This window comes from Neopelma chrysocephalum, unplaced genomic scaffold, assembly GCF_003984885.1.
Source record: "Neopelma chrysocephalum unplaced genomic scaffold, ASM398488v2 Primary Assembly neopelma1_360, whole genome shotgun sequence".
Classification (NCBI taxonomy): domain Eukaryota; kingdom Metazoa; phylum Chordata; class Aves; order Passeriformes; family Pipridae; genus Neopelma; species Neopelma chrysocephalum.
Window position 1 is genome coordinate 41,591 of NW_020898024.1, and position 11,289 is coordinate 52,879.

Genomic DNA, 11,289 nt, shown 5'->3' on the forward strand with positions numbered 1-11,289 from the left:
CGAGTTCCGGGACGGGCTCCTCGCTGTGTCCCGACCGGGATCGGACCGGGATGGGCTCCCGGGAACGGGTCCCTGCTGTGTCCAGAGCGGAGCGCACCGGGACAGGGTCCTCGCGGTGTGCTTGCCCCGGTCTCGATCCGATCCGAGGTTCCTGCCATCCCTCTGCTCCAGCAGCGATCGGGGACGGAGTCCCCTCCATCCCTCTGTCCCGGTACCGGACGGGATGGAGCACATCCATCTCTCTGTCACGGTCCCAATCCGCGTCCCTGCCGTCTCTCTGTCCCGGTACCGGACGGGACGGGGTCCCCTCCATCCCCCTTCTCCGATACGAGCTCCCCGCTGCCCCTACCCTCCCCGCATCACCCCGGTCCTGCTCCCCCCGCTCCCTCTGTCCTCACTCCCGGTGCCTCCTGTCCCGGTGGTCCCGGGAGTCCCGGCTCCATCCTGCCCCCAGGGCTTTCTCCGGGATCCCCTAATCCCCGGGTTAAGAGGATCGCTGGCGCTCCCGGTGCGCAGCCAGGAGAGCCGGGCAGCGGCTCCATCCCGGGAATGCCGCGGAGCACTGGGATTTACACCCGCGGGGTCCAGGACGACCCCGAGGGAATGTTCACCCAGACCTCATCCCGAAGTTGATGTTTCCCGGTGCCGCTTGTCCCCAGCTCATCCCAGAGCGAGGAGAGACAAGGACGGGGCATCCGAGGCGGCGTTCCCAGCGAGGGGAAACTGAGGCACGGGGCCGGGGCGGGATCACCGGGGGCACAATCCCGCTGCGTCCCCCAAGTTTGGGGCACAATCCCGCTGCATCCCCCAAGTTTGGGACACATCCAGTTTTGGGACACATCCTGCACAGGGTTTCCAGCGGATCCGAAACCCGCTGGTGGACGCGGGGGAGCTTTCCCGGGGCCGGCGGCGTGACGGAGGCGGGAGTGTGCCGGGCTTTTCCCGGAGCATCGCCCTGTTGTGTCTTTCCTGCATCCTGTGAGAAAACAAACAAATCCCTGGCAGGAATAAGCCCAGCGGGGGCCCGGCCGTGACTTCGCCCTCACCCGCCGGAAACCCAGTTTCCACATTTTTTGGCAATTCACGGGTTTTTTTGGGGGGAGAGGGGAGGGCAAGTCCCCCGTGGTTCTGTCTTGGCTATTCCCGGCCCCTCGGGAGCATCTCCGGAGCCGAATTCCCAGGAGTGCCTGCAGCTCTCAGCTTATCTCTGGCGTGGCTTATCTCTGGCATTCCCTCCCGGCACGCGCTGGCCACACTCGGGATGTTTTTAACAAGGATTTCCTTTCCCGAGGTGTTTTTTTTTTCCTGGAATGGATCCCCCCAGCTCCTCTGCATCCACCAGCATGGAGATGGAGCTTGGAGGGGGTCCATCCAAGACCCCTGACTGGGCTCACTGGGGTCTGGCCGTCCTGGGCAGGGAGGGTTTTCCATGCGAATCTCAACAGCTTTGCCTTTCCTTGCTGGAAACTCCCCCGAAATACCCCTAATTTCTCTCTCCCGGCACAGCAGCGCTTCTGGGAGCTACTGTCCCAGCAGCCCTGAGGTCCCCACTGCCCCTCCACCACCCTCAGTCCTGGAGGATTTGATCCTTCCCAGCTCTGCTCCATCAGCATCCAGAGGGAAAACTGAGGATTTCTCCCAGTCCCACAGGATAAACCCCCCCCAAGTTTGGCCTCCAGCCCTTCCCACAGGCTGGGGAGGAGGGAAGGGGCTCTGTGGGGGGGGCTGGCATCTTCCACCTCCGGCGCCCCCCCTTTTCATCCCTGCAGGATTTTCCCTTGCCGGCACTTTGTGCCGTCTCCCGGCGACGGCGAGGGGAGCCAAGGCTGGGCAAACCCCTGCCCACCATCCCTTTTCTTTCTGGCTGTGCCAGGAGGATGCTTGGCAGGAGCAGCGGCTTTTTGGGGAGGCGGGGAGAGGGTGGGCACTGGACCCCCACATGCCCCCAGCCCACACAGAGCGGCTGAGCGATGCTTCCCCTCTTTCCCTACATCCCAACCCTGCCCAGAAGTCCCGTCTGGATCCCAACACCGGGCGCTTTCAGCTCGTTTCCAGGATGTTCCCTCGTGCCTGGGGGCGGTGAGCTCAGAGAAAAGCCCCTTTTGTGGTGGGTCTGGCATCCTCCTGGGAAGGAGGCAGTGGGTTTGCAGCTGCCCAAGGTCGTGTTCAAGGTCAAGGCGGGTCCTGGGGGGCTGCCCAGTGCTGTACAGCCCCATGGATGGGGGTATTTCCTCCTTGAATCCCTTTGTGTCGCCCCAAATTGGGGTTCTCCTGGCCTGGGGGACAGAGTGGAGCTGGAAGTGCTGAGTGGCTGTGGGGAGAAACTGAGGCAGCTTCATCCCTAGATGCCCCCAGGGGTGAATCTAGGAACCCCTCCCTTTCCCCCCTAAGATGTCTGGAGTTATGGTACTTGATGAACTGGTTAAAAGGCAGTGCTACTTGCCTTTTTTTTTTTTAATTTTCAAAAGGAGATCTACTGCTGAATGCTTCCCTGAAAATTAAGCACTGCTGGTGAACCAGTACCCCCCCCTTCCCAGTGCAGGGGAACAGCCAGAAAATCCCCCCAAAAAAGGATGTTTTGGACTAGGAAAACCCATTTGAAGGTGCTGAGGGGGGGTCACACCAAGGGGGGAAACTGCAGCGGGGAGCTGAGCCCTTCCTGGTGTCTCCACAGGGAATGGCTGTGGCCACACGCTGCTGGCACCCCACAGTGGCACCTTGAGCTCCAAGAACTACCCGGGCACGTACCCCAACCACACCATGTGCCGCTGGCGGCTCCAGGCACCCCCGGGCTCCTCCCTGCTCCTGGCGTTCGGGGACGTGGATCTGGAACCCTCGGAGCACTGTGCCCACAGCTCCCTGCTGCTCTCAGACCCCCAGGCTGGCACTGCCTATGGTAAGGGGGAGGTCCCAAGGGGGGGAAAACTGAGGCAGAGCTCACCCAGGGGCTGTGAGTGGGGTGGGGGGGTGATGTCAGTGACCTGCATAGGGACAGTATTGGGGAAATTTGGGGGTTTAGCTGGTTTTGTCATGGGAAGTGGAGGAGGGAGTATCCAAGGAAGGGGGTATTTGAGGAGGGGTGTATCTGAGGAACAGGGTATCTGAGGATGGGGGTATCCAAGGAAGGAGAATGTCTGAGGAGGGAGTTATCCAAAGAGGGAAATACCTGTGGATGAGAGTACCCAAGAACAGGGGGTTATCTGAGGGTATGTGAGGAGTGGGTTATCCAAGGAAGAGGAATGTCCGGGGATGGGGGTACCTGAGTAGGGGGGTACCCAAATACAGGGGGCATCCGAGGAGGGAGATATTTGAGAATGGGGATATTTGAGGAGGGGGGTACCCAAGGAGGAAGATATTTGAGCATGGGAGTATTTGAGGAAGGGGGTACCTAGGAGGGGGGTATTGCCAAGCTGGAAGGGGGGGAATGCCCAGTTGGGACCAGATGCAGCCGCTGATGAATTAATTCCGTCGGCCCAGCCACTGCCCAAGCGCTTCCAGGATTTTCCCAGAGAGATTTAATGGTCTTGGAGGGATTTGGCAGCACCAGGAGCATGATGGGTGCCAGGGAAAACATCTTGAGGGGGTAGGGGGAAGCATCATGGGTGGGGTGGGATGGAGGAGCAGCCCTGGGGAGAGGCAGGGAACACGACGGGAAATACAGGATGGAAAGGAGCCAGCGTGGACCCACATCTGCTCCCGGGACTGGGAATTCTCCCTGTTCTCCAGGGCTTTCACCCTTTCTGGGCTGGTACCCAGAGGGGTGACAGCACGCGAGGTCCCTGCCCCCATGGGACATGTTTGTCCCCAAAGCCAAGAGACCTCCTGGCCCAGCTGAGACAAGAGCAATGTGGGAAAGGGGGATCCCCAGATGATGCTCCTGGGGGGCTGGGAGAGGTGTTGGTGGGCTGGGGGAGGTGGCCAGGGACCCACAGCCCCTTTGGGTGCCCTCACCAGGGCCGTGCCAGTGACCCCCACGCAGGGCTGGGGTCCCTCTCCCACAGCCGGCGCCGGCCCTTGAGGAGTCCCAGATGTTTTTCGGGAAGCGGCTGGAGCAGGCGGGAGCCGTGGGCTCCATCCCGCTGACTCAGCCCTGCTGTCTGGCCCCTGGCCTGATCCTGCCTGGAGACGTGGCAGGGTCCCTGTGGGGGTGGCAGCCTCCAGCCCTGGGGCTCAGCCAAGGGGTCCCAGGGTGTCCCCAGAATCCGTGCAGACGTGGCAGCAGCGACCCAGGGCGGCGGGTGGGGTGGGAAATCTGGACGTGTCTCATCTGCATCTCATCTGCATATCGTGCAAAGCCCCCCATCCTGTCATGTCTGTGACCCTGTGACATCCCTGCACACACATGTCCCACGTCCCCTGGGCTCTCAGTTCACCCCAGGCAGGGGGAGGGTGCAAGTCAGGGTGGGGGAAACTGAGGCACGGCACGACCCCACATAGTGGTGTCACCATGGGAGGTGTCACCACCAGTCCCGTGGGGACACAGGGACACAGCTCTGTGTCCCCAAGACAAGGATGGCATTTGCTCAAAGCATCTCTGGGCACCCCAAGACCCCAATGATGGATGTGACACAGAGCAGAGTGATGGGGGGGGTGGGATGATGGCAGTCTGGGGATTGGGGCCACCTCTGGTCCCCAGCTGGGACCAGGGATGTCCCTAAGGAACCCGCCTGCCTGCTAAGCCGAAGTTTTAATCAGGGAGATGGAGATTGCAAATTAATGGGGATTAAATGGGGGCGGGATTTAGGAGGCAGCTCTGGCAGCGCCTGTGAGAGGGGAGATGGGGAGGGGGACACAGCCCCCGTTTCGAGGTCCCGTGGGGTGATGCCACATGTGCCAACCCTGGCAGTGGGGAATGTGGTGTCAGGTCCCCATGAGGGCTGACGGCCACTCATGCCATCCCAGGAGACATCTTGGGGTACCCCCCAGGAGCCTGGTCCAGCTCCCATGCCCTCACCTGGGGGCTGTGTCCCCCCGCCCATGCTGCTTGTGGCTGTGGGGGGACAGTGTGGTGGGGAGGGGGCAATCGGGGGGGCTGCACCCCAGGTCCTCCCATGGCATGGATGTAACTGCTCTGGGGATGGGGCCGCCCTGGGGCTATGACTGCCCTGGCATGAGGTCACACTGGTGTGGGACCACCTTGGGACATGGGACCACCCTGGGTGTGGGACCACCATGGGGCTGGGACAACCCTTGGCATGGGGCCACCCTCAAGATGGGGACCCTTCAGCACCCTGGGGCTGGGATTACCTTGGGGATGGGCCACCCTGGGTGTGGGACAACCCTGGGACCTAAATGCCTGAGCTCCCCCAGCCCTGGCGAGGGTTGAGCTGGGGGAGGTGAAACCCTGGGGTCTGTGTGCCCTCACCTGTCCCCAGGGAGCCCCAACCCTCTCCACGGCCCTGTCCCTGCCGGCAGGGCCCTACTGCAGGAACTCCGTCCCCTCTGCCCCGCTCCTGGTGACAAACTCCAGCTCTGTGACCGTCCTGTTCAACAGCACCAGCCACCGCTCGGGGCGAGGCCTCCTCCTGTCCTACGCCACCTCTCAGCACCCAGGTGAGGGGGGGCATCCCCTGGGGGTGCAGAGACCTCCCCCAGGATGTGTCTTGGCCCATGGAGGGGGGCACGGCCTGAGGTGGAGGGAGCTCCTTGCTGATCCCTGGGTGGGCTCCCATCGCCCTGAATATCCATGTTCTCCCTGGCTGGGGGCACAACTTGGGAGACCCCCAGGGCAGGTGGCCAATATCAAACAGAGCCACTCTAGATGGTGGCATGGCTGCAGGGACCAAGGGGCCACCTCTCCCTGCCCCTCCAGACATGGGGGTGGGGGGGGAAAACCCAAACATGGAGCAGGATTTGGTTGGGAAGGGCACGAGAATGGGGTGCCCTTGGGCAGAGGTGGGTGGGTGTTGTGGGGTGGGTGGGGGTCCCTCACCCTGGGGTGTCCCTGCCTTGCAGACCTGGTCTCCTGCCTGGTTCGAGGCACCCACTACACCCAGGAGCACATCAGGTGAGTGGTCGGGAGGGGTGAGTGGTCCTGCTTTGGTGTCCCCCACTCCAGCAGTCCCTATCAGCCCTGGTTTCATCCCCATCCCTCTCCCGGGGCTCTTGGGGTGCAGCTGTGTGGGATGGGGAACAGAGAGGGTGTGAAGAGGGGCAGAGCAAGCCCTGACCCCCCCTTGCCATACGTTTCAGCGTTTACTGCCCCGCGGGCTGCAAGGACATCCATGGGGACATCTGGGGCAACCCCAGCCAGGGCTACCGGGACGTAAGTGTGGGACAGTCCCCAGCACGTGTGGCCACTGCCTGGCACCCCCAGCAGCCCTCAGGGGGTGGGTTGGGCCTCGGGGTGCCCCGTGGGGGCTGCTGTGACGCCCTGCTCCCCACAGACCTCGGTGCTGTGCAAGGCCGCCGTGCACGCCGGGGTGATCGCGGACGAGCTGGGCGGGCAGGTCACGCTGTCCCGGGAGAAGGGGATCACGCTCTATGAGTCAGCCTTTGCCAACGGGCTCCACTCCAAAAGGTGGGTGAGCAGGGGCTGCACCCCACGCCCGGCTGTCACACGGAACTGCCAGCCCTCGATTGCAAACCCCTCCAGAGTTTGTTCACCAGCCTGATGCTGCCCCTGCTTCCCTCCCCACAGGGGATCCCTCTCCGAGAAGCGACTCATATTCCACAAAGGTATTTTTTGTCCCATTCCCCCTGAATTTAAGGCGCTAATTGGGCTGCCAGTCCCAGTGCCACCCCCATGCCATGCCTGGTTGGGGGTCCTGAGTTCCCAGCCTGCCACCTCCTGTCCCCAGCCTGTGACGATGCGCTGGAGGTGGCCGCCTTCAACGCCTCATCCTGGTGGCACGAGGTGGATGTGCTGGGCCAGGTCAGGGCCTGGGTGGCCGAACGGGCAGCACTTGGCACTGCCGGCCACTCCTGGGCAGCCGAACCCAGCGCTGAGACCGCCTGGCTGGAGCTGGACCTGGGCACCCGCAGGAATGTCACAGGTGAGGGGGACAACAGCTGCCCATGTCCCCGCTCCACCCTGACCGCTGTGGTGACACAGTGCCAGCCCCAATGATCCCCACAAAACCGCACCCCCACAACTCCCAGGACGCACTGGAGCTCCTTGTGTCATGTTTTTACTGGGATACAGAGCAAATCAATCCCCCCCTGGCTATGCCCAGTCCCCCTTTTTGTCCCTTCCCCCCCTCCCTTCATCCGCAGCAGTTTCTGGGACGAACAAGTTAATATTATGCTCTTGCATCTGGTGCCAGCGAGCGCCTTTTATGCTTCGGAGCCTGCCCAGAGCGGGGGCTTTGTGCGCCGGCGGCCGGCCAGGAAAATGGGCACATTGTCCGCCCGGAGGCTGGAGGAGGGAGGAATGCAGGGCTGGCAGCCGGGGTTGGAGGTTATCGGCTGCTGGGGGCAGAGTGGGGGGGAGGTCCCGCACTGGAATCTGCCACCCAAACCCCCTCCCGGGGTCAGAGGGACCCCCCTCCACCGGGTGATGTCCTGCCCTCCTCGTCCTTTCCCAGCTGGGGTGTGGATGTCCAAGAGATGGGGGTTATTCCAGCCCTGCCCCAAGCTCTTCCCCAGCCCCACACCCCGTGACTGACAGCGGGGACCCCCCTCCTGCACCCACAGGCATCATCACAAAGGGCTCCTCCGAGCAGCACGACTACTACGTGACGTCCTACCGGGTCTCCTCCAGCCGCGACGGAAAGAACTGGAAACCCTACAGGGGCAGTGCCAGCCAGGAGGACAAGGTGGGCATGGAGGGGACAGCAGAGGGGCTGAGACCCCCTGCCTGTGGATATTCAGCTTTGGTACCTCTTTGCCCTCTCCAGGTCTTTGAAGGAAACGCCGACAGCCACGGGGAGGTCTCCAACGCCTTCATCCCCCCCATCGTCGCCCGCTACGTCCGTGTCACACCCCAGAGGTGGCACCAGCATGTGGCCCTCAAGGTGGCCCTGGTGGGCTGCCCCCTGGCACGGGTCCGTGCACCCCGGCCCTATGGTGAGCCCTTCCCGAGGATCCCACACTCCCCATCCCAAACATCCCTCCCGGGACCGCTGCCTCCCCGGTGCTGGTCCCACAGTCACAGTCCCCGCTCTGCCTCGCAGTGCCCAGTGTCCCCAAGGAGGTCCCTGTGCCCACCAGCCGCCTGTCCACCCACACCCCAATCCCTGGCATCGCCCTGGACCCAGAGAAGGCAGGTGGGTGCCATGGGGGGCACAGCATCGTCTGGTGGTGCTCCTGGTGCCACTGGGGCTTCATCCCCCTGTGACGACACAATGATTTTCTCTTCTGGGGGCCCCGGGTGGGCTCCTGGCACCCCTGGGTGCAGAGGGGTGGGATGGGCTGATGTGCCCTCCCTCCCCAGGCTCCACGCTGCTGGTGATGCTGCTCATTGGTGGCTTCGTGCTCCTCTGCTCCATCCTCCTGCTCCTGGCTTTCCTCTGCCACAGGAAAAGGTGGGTCCCATCCTGCCCCCTGCTTTTACCCAGCATCACCTTCCCAAAATGTGGCAGCTTCATTCAGCTGCTCACTCAGTGGGTGTGAGGAGGTGGGTGATGGTGGGCACGGGGTGCCTGGGACCCCTCAGCCCATCTTGCTTCTCCCCTTGGCAGGAAATCAGCAGCAGAGCTGAACTGTGGGATCACAAAAGGTAAAGGGTCCCCAAGCCCTCCCCAGAACCAGGAGTCCTGTGGGCCACAGGGTGCAGCTGGTTTAACTGGTGCTGCTGCTGAGCCCAGAGCCATCCCCTTCCTGGAGGGACCTGTCCAGGTGACAGCCTGTGACAAACAGGGGTTTCTGCTCCCTGCCCAGGGTACCCCAAGCTGGAGTCGAGCCAGGTGTGCTCCCTGCAGAGCCTGCAGCCCCCCAGCCTGGCCTCCTTCCCCACGGCACCTGCACCAGGAGACCTCAGCCGGACCCATTCCCCAGGTAACAGGGACAGTGGGGGGCAAACAGGTCCCCCAGCCCAGAGTCAGGGCTGTGTCTCCCCCACTGCACCCTGGGGACACTCTGGGGTGTCCCTTCCTCTCCCCTTCCCGTTCTGGTCCAACCCCTCCTGCATCACAGTCCTATGCAAAAGGGAGACCCTGTTGGGGCTTATTATTTTATAATAGTAGTAGTAGTAACAATAATAATAACAACAGAATAATAAAAGAATAATAAACAGTAATAAATAATAATAAATAATAAATAAGGATAATAACAATGGTAACAATGATAATAATAATTACAGCAATAACTATACTAATAATAAATAATAAGAACAACAATAACAATGATATGGGTAATAAATAACAGCTATAATAATAAATAATAAGAACAACATTAATAATAAGGATGATAAATAACAATGATAATAATATTAATAACAACAATAATAGCAGATGGTAGTAGCAGTAGTTGTAATAATAATAATAATAATAATAATAATAATAATAATAATAAATTCCATCTCAATCACAGCCGTGGGTATTGGAGGGTGGCCAGGTGGCACCAGGAGCCCTTCTCTGTACTGGGGCAGAGGGATGTGGGGTCCATGGGGTGGCCATCCTGCCCCTGGTTTTGGCACAGCTTTTCCCAGCCCCGGGGGTCCAAACGCACCCACTTTTTCAACCCATCCCACCCACCTGTCCCAGCCCCACAACCCCCTGACCGCGCAGCCCCATTTCAGAGTACGCCGAGCCAGACCTGGTGCAGGTGAGCCCCAGCAGCCAGACGGGTCCCTCCACCTTCAAGCCGCTCCTGGACGAGGGCTACACGCTGCCGCTGGTCCTGAGCCACTACGACGTGCCGGGGAAGCACCACGAGTACGCGGAGCCGCTGCCCCCGGAGCCCGAGTACGCCACACCCTTCAGCGAGCCCGAGCCCCCCGGGACGCGCCGCAGCCCCTGCGGCATCGCGGGGCCCCCCGGGTGCCCCCCGGTGCGGTACCGGACCCCCGCCCCGCGGCCCGGGGAGGAGCGGACTGGCAGCCCCTGCCCCGAGGGGTCCCGCGGGGACTGTCCCCTCGCACACGTGTATCACGAAGCCTTGTGAGGAGGGGGAGCACGGTACCGGGAGGGGAGGGGGATGTGCGGGGCAGGGAGCTTCCCCGCGGTCCCCGGAGGGCTTTTTTAAGAATAATCCTATTTAAATATATATATATTATATATTTATATAGATAGATGTATGTATGTGCTCCTCCCACTGGTCCGGGGTGTCACAGCAATCATCCTGGATCACCCAGTGGGTCCGGGGTGTCACAGGGGTGGTCCCTCCGTTCTGAGGCATCACCGTGATGGTCCCTCTGCTCCCACCGGTTCAGGGTGTCACAGGGACCGTCCCACCCGTCCGGGGTGTCATAGGGATGGTCCTTCTGCTCCTGCCCGTCTGCGGTGTCACAGCGATCGGTGTCGCACGCCTGGGGTGTCGCAGGGACCATCCTGCCACTCCAGGATCATCCCGCATGCCCCGGGATGTCACAGGGACCATCCTGCCGGTCCGGGATCATCCCGCATGCCCCGGGATGTCACAGGGACCATCCTGCCGGTCCAGGATCATCCCGCATACCCGGGCTGTCGCAGCGACCGTCCCGCATCACCCACTGGTCCGGGGTGTCACAGGGACCGTCCCACACGTTCGTGATGTCACAACAATGGTCCGTCCCGTCCCGCCAGTCCTGGTACCGCAGGCACCGCCCGATACCGAGGGGTGGCCGCGGCTCCGGCCCATTGGGGCACTCCCGGAGCCACCGCAGTGACCCAGCCCTCGTTCTTCTTCCCCCCCCATCTCTGCCGTTCCACAGCATTGGTGCCGGGGCGCCGGAACGGGCGGTTACCGGCGACCCCCCTCACAAAAATTGTGCTTCCGAAATCTCTTGATGTCGATTCCGCGGGGGCGGCGCGAGGCCCCCCCGTGCCACGCACGGCAGAAGCCCTTTTTAAGAGCTACATCCGCGCCCGCCCCCCACGGCAAAGCGCCGGAGCACCGCTGAGCTCAGGGCGAGGCACGGGAACGACCGACTTAAACAATGCGTGTACCTCTGTTCCGTCATCCTTTCCCCATACGCTTGTCCCTTTATTTTCGCCATTTGTGCTGCTTTTCCCCTGAAAAGGAGCGCCGTTTGCGATCGCCGGCGCCATGCAAACCGCGCGGTGCATGCCGGGCACGCTCCCCTTCCCCCGCGGCAGCTCGGAGTTGGGAAGGGGGGGGGCCGCCTCTGGCGGGAGCGCCTCGGCGCGCGCACGGGCGGACGCGCTCCCGATTGACGGAGGCGCGCGCGCGCAGGGGCGGACGCGCCCC

The 11,289-nt window shown here is 62.1% G+C and overlaps 1 protein-coding gene and 1 non-coding gene across 2 annotated transcripts; one reads left to right on the forward strand and one right to left on the reverse strand.

Moving 5' to 3' along the window:
- Window positions 1-549: 549 nt before the first annotated feature.
- LOC113978724 (discoidin, CUB and LCCL domain-containing protein 1-like) lies at window positions 550-10,069 on the forward strand. The gene is made up of 15 exons (XM_027705883.1): window positions 550-628; window positions 2,675-2,896; window positions 5,416-5,553; window positions 5,956-6,007; window positions 6,193-6,265; window positions 6,387-6,520; window positions 6,641-6,678; window positions 6,801-6,995; window positions 7,636-7,757; window positions 7,839-8,007; window positions 8,115-8,207; window positions 8,375-8,465; window positions 8,622-8,659; window positions 8,821-8,937; window positions 9,680-10,069. The coding sequence occupies exons 1-15, from the start codon at window positions 550-552 to the stop codon at window positions 10,042-10,044; spliced, it is 1,926 nt and encodes a 641-aa protein (XP_027561684.1). The 3' UTR covers window positions 10,045-10,069.
- Window positions 10,070-10,801: 732 nt separating this feature from the next.
- LOC113978727 lies at window positions 10,802-10,929 on the reverse strand. The gene has a single exon (XR_003537640.1). It is a non-coding gene; the product is annotated as a U11 spliceosomal RNA (small nuclear RNA).
- Window positions 10,930-11,289: the final 360 nt, after the last annotated feature.

Coding starts and splice junctions, on each gene's coding strand:
- LOC113978724 (XM_027705883.1), top strand. CDS start 550: ATGCCGCGGAGCACTGGGATTTACACCCGCGGGGTCCAGGACGACCCC. Junction 6,996..7,635: donor CACCCGCAGGAATGTCACAG/GTGAGGGGGACA, acceptor CTGCACCCACAG/GCATCATCACAAAGGGCTCC. Junction 8,660..8,820: donor GAACTGTGGGATCACAAAAG/GTAAAGGGTCCC, acceptor CTCCCTGCCCAG/GGTACCCCAAGCTGGAGTCG.